This window comes from Callorhinus ursinus, unplaced genomic scaffold, assembly GCF_003265705.2.
Source record: "Callorhinus ursinus isolate GAN/ISIS: 27379988/994484 unplaced genomic scaffold, GSC_fseal_2.0 scaffold15, whole genome shotgun sequence".
Classification (NCBI taxonomy): Eukaryota; Metazoa; Chordata; class Mammalia; order Carnivora; family Otariidae; genus Callorhinus; species Callorhinus ursinus.
This window is the reverse complement of record NW_027397077.1, coordinates 27910190-27923698: the sequence shown is the minus strand read 5'-3', so window position 1 is coordinate 27923698 and position 13509 is coordinate 27910190. Positions and strand designations below refer to the sequence as shown.

The 13509-nt window shown below is 33.9% G+C and overlaps 1 protein-coding gene across 2 annotated transcripts in view; it reads right to left on the bottom strand.

Moving 5' to 3' along the window:
• PPP4R2 (protein phosphatase 4 regulatory subunit 2) overlaps positions 1 to 13509 on the bottom strand; it is a 52376-nt gene that overhangs the window by 5725 nt on the left and 33142 nt on the right. For both annotated transcript variants that reach the window (XM_025885060.2, XM_073901541.1), the window contains 2 exons: positions 10736 to 10906; positions 1168 to 1261 (listed from right to left, as the gene is read on the bottom strand). In XM_025885060.2, coding sequence (XP_025740845.1) covers positions 1168 to 1261; positions 10736 to 10906 — 265 coding nt within the window. The remainder of the gene's footprint in view (positions 1 to 1167; positions 1262 to 10735; positions 10907 to 13509) is intronic.

The window sequence follows — 13509 nt, the reverse complement described above, 5'->3', positions numbered from 1 at the left end:
TAGTAGCATCATACCCCCCCAAAAAGCTTCAGACCTTTTTAATAATATAATCTTCCCAGTAATACTGACTTTACTAATAGTCAATATTCATTAAAAGTGTAGTATGAGCCAGAGTAAGTGCTTTTCATTTGATCCCCTCCACAGCCCTCTTATTTCCCATACTTCACAGATCAGAAACTGAGACTTAGGTTATGTAACTGGTCCACGGTCACCCAAATATGAAACACAGCAGTCCTGATTTGGTGACAGGGACACTCCTGATATGACTACTTTGACTGCCTCTTCAAAGATTGCCAAAATCTAAATTATTGAAAGTCCAATAAGCTGAAAATAAGTACTGATGAATCATCTCAGTTTCCTGCCCTTCAGGAATCTTATTAAATCAAAGGCATGGAAGCTCAACAAAACAAATTAAACCAGTAAAGCCCTAAGATCTATTGTAAACATTAAGTAATGGTTTTAGATTCCTGCTCCAAAGGTAGACTAAACTGAATTTGAATTAGAACCATAAAATGAACATTGGACTATGTTTTAGGATCAAAGAGGGAATTAGCAACCTACTGGTCCAATCTTGGTCCCCACAGGGCTCCTTCATTGGCTCTTCAAACAAGTGAATTTCCTACTTTTCATTCCCTCAAACACCTTGATGTCTTTGTTCATCCCATTGTTTCCTTGATCCAAAATGCCTTTCTCTTACAACATCCCCTACCCACAAAAAACACCAATGCTTTCTTCATTCTTAAGTCTGATCTACATCTTTCTCAATATCTAAGTTAAATTTTTGCATCAGATTTTCCAAAGTTGTGCACCAAATCCAGAAATGAAGAAATGAATTCCATGGGTAAACAAGTGTGCAAAACACAACTACAATTGAAATAATGCCAAAACTTTGCAGAGCCTTTAATGTTAATGTATACTAGGAATTTTGAAGAGACAATAAGCTGCCTTCCTCATACTTAACTGATCACAAGTCCTCCCTCTGTGCCCCACCTATTAAATCTCACTCCAAAACCTAGTTTTTCCCAGATTAGGAAAACAATTTGAGAAAAACTTCAGGTAGGTTTCAGGAAACCTATTTGAAGAAAAGGTGCCTAAAACAGAACTTACTCAGTGCTCTCTTCTAAAATAGATTAAAGTTTAATATAATCCCAATGATAAAATAAATACCTTCTCTACTCCTCTGAGAAATTTGTCTGTTCCTGTATAGTTTCTCCTTGGATCTGTTAGCAATTCACATAGTCGCTGAATAGTAAAAGGGATACTGCAAAAGAATATAATTTTATAGTTTGAGGTCATTAATTATCAAGAGAATTAGGAACATTATCACTCTTGCTATTTAAAGATTTATCTAGTCACCCATGTATTAAACGACAAAAGAAAATGCTACAATAGGGAGATGAATAGATGAGTGACTTAAAAAATAGGCAAGACAATAAACACACCTGTCTTTTTAAACAAGAAAATCCTTTGCCTTAAAAAGCAATTAAAAAAAGAACACACAAAATCTTAAAAGTTTCAAAACTAATGAAGAAATATATTTTAACATTCTCAATATGATTATTTTAAAGTTTACAAGAGAGGCAACACAAATAATAATCAAGTTACAGTTTATTAAATACAGGAACTTTTCCTCAAGCACTCCTTTGCACACAAAGATTTCTTTACAGTGTCTTCAAATAAAACTAGATGCTTTGTTATCATATAGAACAAGGCAAATGATTCCAATGAAAAAGTATTATAAATAGGGTTCTGCTCCATAGTTTTACAATCTATGTTTCATCACATGTAAAATACAAACACAATCGATATTTTGATAAGTGCCTTACCATAGTCAAATTTTCACTTGATCATACCAAATACAAAACTGATATAAGTTGGAACAAAATCTTTTATAAATATTTAAAAAATTTATCTCACACACTATTAGCATTCCTCAGAATTACAGTCTGAACAGCAAACGTAAGAGCATTAGATAAGACAAACAGAGCTAAAAAGTACAAACATAAACTTCAGATTTCATTATATGCCATTCATATATTTATTGACCTTATAAAGAGAATTACAAAACCTCAAATTAAGAGTTAATATTTACAAAGTTCTTTATTACATATAGGCATTTTGACACAATGTTCTCCCACAAAGGAAAGCAGCTAGTGCATAACAGTGCCAAGACTCAAACCCAGGTGTCTCTAACTTCAAATCCCCTGTCCTCCCCTCCATTATTCCAAACATACTTAAAATCTTGTTTATTTTCTAATGGGACAGACTATATTTAGTTCTCATATTCTTAGCATCAATATTATTCTTATGTTCTTATAAAAAGTATAAAGCTTACAACAAATTTTGAAAAGGTATAAAGTGTATTCATATGAAAACATTTTACTCATGAGGCCAAGAATCGACCTTTTCTCAAGTAGCATCAAAACCTAAAAATCAGAAAGCTATCATTCTGTCAACAAAAGACTATGTGCTAACTGAAAGAATGTGTGTCTGATATCACAAATACTCAGAAGCAACTAGAAGTTACAGAACTCTGTTCACCATGACTGCTAAAGGAAATTCCTCTGGGTTTCTGAAAAAGAATATGGTTTCTTCCTTTTGAAAATATGGTCAGAGGGGAGTACACACACACAGTCAAAACTAAGAAATCTTTGAAATGGAAAAAGCAAATCACACCAACAATGTTACTAATAAAGAAACAGCTTATTACTGGTCTGTTTTATTCATTCCTATAAAGACACCACATAAGGGAAGATCCATAGCTAATACACAAAACTGTTAACTGCATTAAAAAATTAAGGGAAACATTTTCCCAAGCTACATACATAATAAACAACATGAGTTTACAAACTGTCTTTCCTCAGATTTGATTGAAAGCTTAAGGGCAGGATCTCCACCTTTATATTAGGTTCAATATACAAGTTATGTGTACACCTATCCTGAAATGCAGTACCACCATGGATTTCTGAGTATTAATGGTATATGTGCACCTCAGCCCCTTCTTCACGTTCATTACTTTCCAACTCTTAAAACACACAAAATCCACCTATGCTATTCCCTCATTAATAACTCACGGTGATATTACACTTAACAGTGTATACATTATTCAAAAATAAGCAAAACAGCACCCAGTGTTAAGAATATTCAAATAATCTCAAATGACAAATACTTCAACAGGTATTATCTATGTCTTTTCCTCCAACTAAATTTCTTTCAAACACCAAAACCAGTATTTTCTCTTAAGGTATAAATAGCTTTGGGGCGCCTGAGTGGCTCAGTCGGTTAAGCGTCTGCCTTCGGCTCAGGTCATGATCCCAGGGTCCTGGGATCGAGCCCCGCACCGGGCTCCCTGCTCGGCGGGAAGCCTGCTTCTCCCTCTCCCACTCCCCCTGCTTGCGTTCCCTCTCTCGCTGTGTCTCTCTCGGTCAAATAAATAACATCTTTAAAATAAAAGAGAAAACATAAGTATCTTTAAACTTTGTTTAATAATGTTTACGCTGCATGCTTTGGCTAATTTTCTTCAGGAAGGTAAGTAAAAGTGTAGCCAATTATTAACAATACATGTGTTGATAAATAATACTGCTTTGGGGGGGGGGGAATGTATTATGTTTGCACAGCACTGTTAGCAATAAAAGCCTATGATAAAATGTGTTTACTCTCTCTCATTCTCTCTCTAATAAATAAATAAAATCTTTAAAAAAAATGTGTTTACTCCTTAGACACTTTCAGGAGCTTTTTACGAAGTGTCCAATAGATGGCACTAAAATGTCACATAATACCCACCCCTTGCATAAGCAGGCTAAAATACAAATATTACTTGTATATAAAAGTATCCTTTGGAAACATTAATATAATCTTGACAACTGCACTGAACGTCTCTTTACTTTTTAACCGTTTAGATAAATATGAAAGCCTACCACAAGCTAGAAATTAGAGCATGTAAATAACAATAAATGTTAATGTAATTTTGTATGCAATGTTATCAAGACAAAATAAACGGTATGCCAAGGAAGCAAGCCTGAACCTGGGAACACTTTCTAAGTTAGATCTTTAAAAGGAGGTATAAGAATAAACCAGATAAATTCAAATGAATGGTTGGTACAAAAACTACATGCAAGGTCTACTCTGTTACTCTTTAGATATAGCATACAAAACAGTTTATTCCAACTCCTGAAAATATTAAATAAATATCACTAAATTAAGACCCCATGTGCTAAGAAGAAAAAAGCAAAAATGCACACAATGAAAAATCTGAACCAGAGTCCCTAAATTTGGGGAAATGGGGTAAGGATGTTCACTGGAACAATATACTATAAAACAAATTATGTAATAGAAAAATATCTGGGGTTATTTCAAAGAGAATACATTCAGTTTACTCTGCAATATACTACCTATTTGCCTGCCATCCTAAGATAAAAACTAAGATTACATAAGGAACTGGGGAGTGGGAGGGGAAGAGCTTTTAAAGGGAACATGACTAGCTAGCATTTTCAACTTTAAAAAAAAAGGTCTGTCTACAAAATCCAAAACTTGGTAGGGGGAACCCCACATTAAGTAAAGGATCCAGAAGTGACAGGTCCTTTCAAATGGTATTACTCGGAAATACTACCAAACACTGACGTCCAGTCTACTTTTGATGTACAAATTATAAGGTAGTGTGGTTAAAAAAGCACACTCGCTAGCTCACTGAGAGACCGTGTCCAAGTTAAATCTCTCTCTCTTAAAGCTTCATGACCATATCTAGAAAACAGGGATTCTGAAAGTATACCTCTCATTACTGATTATCATGAAGACTAAATATATTGTATATAAACCACTTAACAGTGCCTGAAATATTTTATTAGGTGTTCATTATACCTTAGTTCTTATCATCATCCTGATGTCACCCACTAATTAATGGAAGCTGTAGAAAACACAAACACTCCAAAGACCAACTACAGAGGAACAAAACCAAAAGTTCATCTCTGTCTTTTAAAATATCCTTTTAGGGGCGCCTGGGTGGCTCAGTCAGTTAAGCATCTGCCTTCGGCTCAGGTCATGATTTCAGGGTCCTGGGATCAAGTCCCACATCGGGCTCTCTGCTCTGCGGAGAGCCTGTTTCTCCCTCTCCCCCTGATCTTCTCTCTCTCTGTCAAATAAATAAATAAAATCTTTAAAAAAAAATAAAAATAAAATATTCCTTTTAACTCCAAGGAGAGCAACTAACATGTTTTACATTAGTTATAGACTGTATCTGAATTTACTGCAATCTGTACCATTCATTGCATCAAAAAAAAAGTATCAGGGCACCTGGGTGGCTCAGTCAGTTAAGCATCGACTCTTGATTTCAGCTGAGGTCATGATCTCAGGGTCCTGAGATACAGCTTGAGATTCTCCCTCCCTTCTCTCCCCCTTCTCCCTCTGCACGCCCAACCCCTTAATACCCATTAAGTCTTACATACCTGAAAGCTATGAGAATTCAAATATCAGGAAAGAGGCTGAACATCAGAGAAAGACATCTAAGCATGAATTAGTAATTTAATGCTATTTTTAATAGAAAGAAATTGTAAACAGTAAGGCCAACACCTAAAGGAAGCATTTCCTATCTTATATTTTAAGCTGAAATTACAGTCTGACTAAAATTTATCTTAGTCTATTTAAAATGTTTCTTAAGATGTACAATTATTCTGAATGCATACAAGGTATTCAGTTGGAAAGAAGTCATTCAGAAAATGAAAATGCACATTTAATTCAGAATTGAAGATAAAAATCAGATAACTGATTACCTTACTCCTTTATAATGCAATCAACTTTCTTCATGAAAAAGATAAATATAAAATATAACAGAGGCGATCTGTGTATAAAAACTAAGAGAGAACCATAAAATCAGACATCCTGTTTTGAAAAATGTTAAAATAGCCAGCTCACTTTAGTTTTATAAAGATGTCATTTTTACTATGTCTTTATTTTCTATGAATGGCTACATTTATACTATGCCTTAAAGAATTACTTAAATATGACTTGAACTATTCAGGTAAAAACCAGCTTAAATGTATCTGTTACCGCCAAGAAAAGAAAATAAAAAATCTGTATCTCTGTATCTATCTCAGTTATCCAAGGCTGAACAGGTTCAGTTTTGTTTACTCTTAAGTCCTACAGAAGTCAGAAATATCACTGGAATCATGTGATATTATCTTTAACCTTATTATCTATGCAACATGCTCTATCTGTACTCAGGCTTTACATTTGTATAAATATACACATACTTAAATATTCTTATGTATATATTTTCTACCTTAAATCAAATGTTAGAAATTCTGAACTTTATTGAAAACACCAATGTAAAATGACAAGTACAAACAACTAAGAAAATGAAGAATCAGCCTCTTTAAATAATGCTAAGTAATTGTAAACTAGTATCTGTGCCATTCCCCACCCCAAAATAAATGTGTAGCAACTGTCAACAACTTTCAATCAAATTAATCATCTTTTATAGTGCCTATAGTAGTCTGAATTGTCACTGTCCTGGCATCAAATCGAAAATGTCAAGAAAAAAATTAGACTTCTGCTATACCCTACCTGTCAATTTAAAACATTTTATTACAACATCAAATCAAACCATATGATCAAAGGACAAGACAAGGCAGGGGTAGAAAGAGGAGAGAAGGCTACTAAATAATTCCAATTCCCAACTAGTTATGCTAAGTGAAAGAGAGCGAAGACAATGGAAATAAACACATTTAGCTAAAAGATTTAATACGTTCGGGGCACCTGGGTGGCTCAGTTGGTTAAGCAACTGCCTTTGGCTCAGATCATGATCTCAGGGTCCTGGGTTCAAGCCCCGCATCGGGCTCCCTGCTCCACAGGAAGCCTGCTTCTCCCTCTCCCACTCCCCGTGCTTGTGTTCCCTCTCTCACTGTCAAATAATAAATAAAATCTTTTAAAAAATAAAAAATAAAAAGATTTAATATGCTCAACAAATACTGACACAAAAACTCTATTTTTCCCAACCAACTGAAGAGAATTCAAGCAGCAGCAATAAAATAGGTCAAAGGAAGGAAAAGAACAAAATAACAAATAGTTAGAACCTATTCTCTCATCCCTGAATAATCTCAAGCTAACTATAAAGCAAACAATACAAAATCAAAAAAGGATTATGCTTTAAATCTATGATCCAGATTTAAGAGTATAAAAATCTCACATATGACCTTTTTATTTTTTTTTTTAAAGATTTTATTTATTTATTTGAGAGAGAGAGAATGAGAGATAGAGAGCACAAGAGGGAAGAGTGTCAGAGGGAGAAGCAGACTCCCTGCTGAGCAGGGAGCCCGACATGGGACTCGATCCCGGGACTCCAGGATCATGACCTGAGCCGAAGACAGTCGCTTAACCAACTAAGCCACCCAGGCACCCTCACATATGACCTTTTTAAAAAAGTATAAAAAGGCACACTCTCGGGTGCAGAAATTTACAAGAGATATCTCTGTGTGTGCAATACACTATAAAACAATATAAAAGTTTTTAGGACTAAGAAAAATCTGGTCATTCATGTACGTTAAAGTAACATTAGAGAAGAAATTCAATATTCAGAAAGACTATCATGCCAAAAGATGAAAAGCGCTCTTCAGTTGTAACCAACTGTACCTGCCTTAGAAAGATGATGTGACAATTAAAAGATCTTTAGGTATCAAATGGTTATGTACTTTTTCCAGACCTGCTCATAAATACATAGCCATACTACTTTAGTCAACTACCCACAGAACCTTAAACTTACTGCTTATTTTAGAAAGGTCTTAGGTCTAACAACATTGACAAAGGAGAAGCAAAGACACACAATTTATATTCATTATTCTTCGATGTCAGTAATTTAGAGGACATTTAACTATCTTTTAAAAAACTACTAGAAATGTAAATTACATTCTACCCTTTGAAATCCCTCTGTGTTTACTAGTAGGAATGAAGTACTAGAAATAAATGAAGTACTAGAAACATGCTTTTATTCCTTTCATTGATTTATTACTGTGTACTTGTTTGAAAACCTACTGTTTAGGCATTCACTGTTCTTGAAGGCCTTGTTTGGAAAAGATGGTTAACCCTGTTTTCCGGACTCTTACAGCTCAAGAAATCAAGCCAACAAGGTAATGGACAATTTCCACTTCAAAGAGGGAAATTTAAATGCTGACAATATACTAAAATAATTTTAGAAGATGGATAATCTTTTTCAGGACTAAATACTATGAAGCATTTAATAACAGAGCTTTTACTAATTAAAAGCAAAAACAAAACACAAAACAATAAACTTACTGATAAGAAAATCACCCCAAAATAAGAAAAGGGATATGAAACCACAATTTATAAGAGCCAATAAGCACCTGATAAGATGTTCAGTTTCATTTGCAAAGACACACAAATCTCTGCACACCCACACACAGACAAAATATTAAAGAATACAATATCTGCATTTATATACACATGAAATGATACACATTTTGCAATGTCAACTTGGCAGTTCAATAGAAATTTTAAGTATGCGTACACTGTGATGTAACAATTTCATTTCTACAAATTAAAAGCAACAATCTACACATACGTTCAATGTGTGACATTCATCAACACAAGAAGGTATGTACAAGGATGTGCACTACAAGCACTACTTATAATAGCCAAAAAATAAACACCCACCACCAATGGAAACAAGGCAAACTTGTTCATATAATAAAAAATAATGCGGTCATTTGAAATACATAGACAAACAGAAGATACCACTATAAATGCACTGATACAGAGATTTCAAAGCTCTTCGAAAAGGAAAATACAACTAGCATATGACATGATCCCACTTTCTTTTATGTACTACTCCTATGACATCTAAGGATCTTTTTAAAACTATGAACAAATATTTCTGTAACTCAAAAGGTGACCTATTATAAACAGTGGGAAAGGTATACTAAAAGGACAAATCCTCAATCTGGCTGAAAAAGACCAAAATGCTACTTATAGCCACCACTCTTAGCAAAATTTTTAAAACACAAATTAATTTATATACAAACATAAAAAAAAATTGAAAAAATCATAAACATGTTTCAATATACCAACATATAATACAGACAAAAAAATCAATTAAGAACTGAAAAATATTCATCACTGATTAAGGCCTTGATCCTGCCTGATTAGGGAAAAGGATTCATAAACTGCTATTCTGAAAAATCAAATTAAAAACAACGTAAGTTCAAAATACGTATGGTTCAAAGATGAAAAATATTTTAAAAGCAATTACCTGTCTTAGGTATGCATTTAACGACCATTCAAATCATTTTCAGAAGTAGGTCAATTACCTGTTTTACAGACTAAGACATTATAAATAGATTTTATTTATTCTACATATCTGTCTGGTCCATCTTAATTTTGAAAGAACTGAAAGTAATATTACTAATTCAGAATCACAAGTATATTAGCTTAACATTCACAAAGCAGTAGCATAATATGACCTGTTTTACCTTAACTCTTAATTTGTAAATGGTAGCCCTAACTTATTGAAAAGATGAGTTATAACGTCTAAGTACTATGTACTATTTATAAATATCCTGAAGAGTATTCTTATAAGAATAATCCAGTTCAAGAGTAAATCTTATGCAACATATTTCTAATATAAAGCATGTGGCTTTGTCTGGGTATGTGCCTGTAAAAAATACTATTATTAACAAAGCAATATGTGCATACAGATAAATAATTTTCAGTACAGTGTACAAAAGTACAATAGGGTACAAAGTCAAAATAAGTCTCCCTCCCACCCCAAACCCCTAAAGGCAGCTCAAAGATAAAGCTGTAAATTCTATCCCCAAAAAGTATTTTAGTAAGATACCTAAAACCAAAAGCCTAAGAATTGGCTATTTTAAGCAAAACCCAAAACTTAAAAACATGATACATAACGAAGGATTAACTGAATTACACTACCTTGTTGCAAATCCCATGTGTCTAAATATGTGAAAAGAATGAAACTGTTTATGCTACCTAAATAAAAATCCTTAAATGAAACCTCTTCAAATAAAACCTATCCCAAATATGAATTCATGGTTAACATATCCACAATTCATTAAATTTGGTATTGTCACCTCACACTCCAAATTGCTAACGTCAATCTAAATACTGAACAATTCAACTTCACAAATACTTCTTCCCTTCAATAAAGAAAACCCTATAAATACAAAGTCCTAAAAAGAAAAATATTTAAAATGACACAGAATATGACATGCAGCAACATTTTTTAAAATAGTTTATTTTAATGCAGTGTATCCTTTAATGCAATGTTTTACAAAGGGCTAAAAATGATTACTTGTTAGGGAACTCCAAAAAAAATTTTAAATAGAAAGTCCTAAGTAGGTACATTCATAAATTGTTATTTTTCATTAAAAAAAAAATGTTACTCATCTCAATGATATGCAGGTCCTAGGCAAAGTATAAAGATTTATAATACCACATATAAAATGGGAAGAAAAAACTAACATATTTCCTGAATGTTTCCACTGTCAAAACCATTTGAAGTCCAAATGCCACTGATACCCATAAAGGTGGTTCAAGTTAAATAAATTAAATAAATACATTGTAATTATTTTAAATACTTGTAAGCTAAAAATCACTATTAAATGTCACCAGAGACACAGAACTTATTTAATGGATAATCAATGATCAAAGCTTAAATAAAAATCCATAATGTTCTGCTAAAAATTAAACCTTTAAAATAATATTAAGTGCATACCCATTAAATCCAGTGACAATTTTCAGTATTCTTTCCTTCATTTCATCAAAGGGAATATATTCGACATTAGGGTTGGGAGGACCTCTCGGTTCGGGAGCTGAAGTTCTGAAATCATCCATCACTTTCTCCAGTTTGAAAATAAAATAGCCTTTAAATTGGGACCACTGAATCCTATAAGCAAAACAAACAAACAAAAAGTAACATGTAGCTTTACAATTCTTGAACACAAAGCAAAAATATAGAATACACTGTAACACTGATACTAATAAAATTAAGATCTGAGTAAGGGGCTGTGAGAATATCTTTGTTCAGTAGCATATACCAGACCTGATGAAACTGACTCACAATCTCCAAACTAGTTACATCCAATTCTCCCCACTCCTGACCCAAACGAAACCCCAATCTCTGATAAAAATCTTAAAATGAACCACCTCTGGCTGAAAGCCTATTATGTACTACGTCTCATCTCATTATTAGCATTTTTAAAACATTATTTTGACTCTATCACTCCTAACAAACCAGCCAGGGAGGTGTTACTGTCCCATCTTAAATAGGTCATTAGAAATTGGCCCAAGTTCACATTTTAAATAGACAAGTCAGAATGACTCCAGATCCAAAGCTCTTGGGCATCCAAGCTATAATGCTTATATAGACTAATAAAGGTTTCTTGTCTTGTATCTATGTTAAATGGCAAAATAAACTTCAATTTCTCCTTTTTCTTTCAGCTAATATGTTCAGGATCTTTTGTCTCTTAAAAGGTACATATCCAACATGTATCTGCAAAGTAAAAATATATAATTTATGTGCTTTTAATATCTATTCATTTACTAAGTTAATAGGAACATCTTTTATCCCCCGTCCTCTTACATTTTACCACTAATATAAAAAAAATTTGTGATGATACCTGCCTGAATAGCCTAAATTCCAGGAGATCCAAGAATCAGGAATGCCAACCACTTCAAAGCCAAATAGAAAGTACAACCATTTATGGCAGCAGATAAATCTTACACAGGTGACTGCTTAAGCAAAACAAAGGAAGAGCTAATCTGCACTCCTCTCCCACCCACAATCCTACAAACTAGGGAAGCAGTTTTCCAAGTGTAGTATTAAGAGGCCAAAGCCATTTTCATGAGAATAAGAGTTGACATTTTTACTATAATATTGCCCTGATGGTACAAGAACAGCAACAGGGAAAATAAAAACACTTAGCAGAAATCAAGGCAACAGTTCCAAACTCCTACCTACTAGTAGCAGTCATCACCTTCTTCACCCACCACAAATTCACAGTAAAACAAAAAACCATTTTCATCTCAAGTTTAATTTAAAAAATTACTAATTTTATTCTCAACCTCTGAATATGCATCTTCTTAATATTCTGTGTAACAAAATGAGACGAATACATGAAAAACGTATCAAAATACTATACATATCTCAAGGAACAAGAGTTGAATATTGCTGCCAGCTGAACTAGCTGCTATCTTAGAAGGCCATTTTTACTTGAAAAGACTGTCAAACCAATAAGGCTTTTTTTTTTAATATATATTTTATTTATTTATTTGACAGAGAGAGACAGAGATAGCGAGAGCAGGAACACAAGCAGGGAGAGTGGGAGAAGGAGAAGCAGGCTTCCCGTGGAGCAGGGAGCCCAATGCGGGGTTCCATCCCAGGACCCTGGGATCATGACCTGAGCCGAAGGCAGACGCTTAACGACTGAGCCACCCAGGTGCCCCCAATAAGGCTTTTCAAACCAAGAGAATTTGGTAGACATTTTCTCACGAATGGCTTCAAGAGAAATAACTAAAATATTTGTGGCCAACGATAAAATTTGAAAATGAAACTTCTAGAAAATGTTTTTCAGTATAAGCCTAAAAGACTCCTGATACATTCCCAAGACATTTCAGAATTATTGTCGACATAAACAGTATTGTGTGACACCAAAAAAAAAAAAAAAGACGACTGAACTGTATCAAAATAAAAAATGTTTTTGTCTCAAAGGTCACTATCAACAAGTGAAAAGGCAACCCACAGAATGGAAGAAATACTTGCAAATCACCTATCTGATAAGGTGTTAATAACCAGGAGATAAGAAGAACTACAAGCAAGCGGTGGAGGGGGGAGGGGGGTACAGGACACAACCTAATGAAAAAATGGGCAAAGTAGTTAAACAGACATTTCTCCAAAGATATACAAATGACCAATAAGCACATGAAAAGATGCTCAACATCACTAATCATTAGAATAATGTACATCAAAGCCACAATGTGACAGAACTTCACATCCATTAGGTTGGCTGCTCTCCAAAAAAAAAAAACAGGAAATAACAAGCATTGGCTACCAAAGATGTAGAGAAACTGGAACCCTATACTGGCTGGTGGGCATGCAAAATGATGCCACCACTGCAGCAAAGTGTGGTGTGCTCCTCAAAAACAAAAACAAAGAATTACCAGATGATCCAGCCATTCCATTTCTGGGTAAGTACCCCAAACATGTGAAAGCAAGGACTCAATCAGATACATGTACACCAATTCACAAAGCAGTATTATTCACAATAGCCAAAAGGTGGAAAATACCATCAATCAACAGATGAATGGATAAATAATGTGCATGCAATGGGATATTACTAGGGCTTAAAGTGGAAATTCTGGCACATGCTACAACTCTGAATAATCTTGAACACAATATGTTAAGTGAAATAAGCCAGACAAAAGAACAAATTTTATGATTTCACTTACATGAGTTATTTAAAATTGAATCAGAGGCAAGGAGCAGAAAGA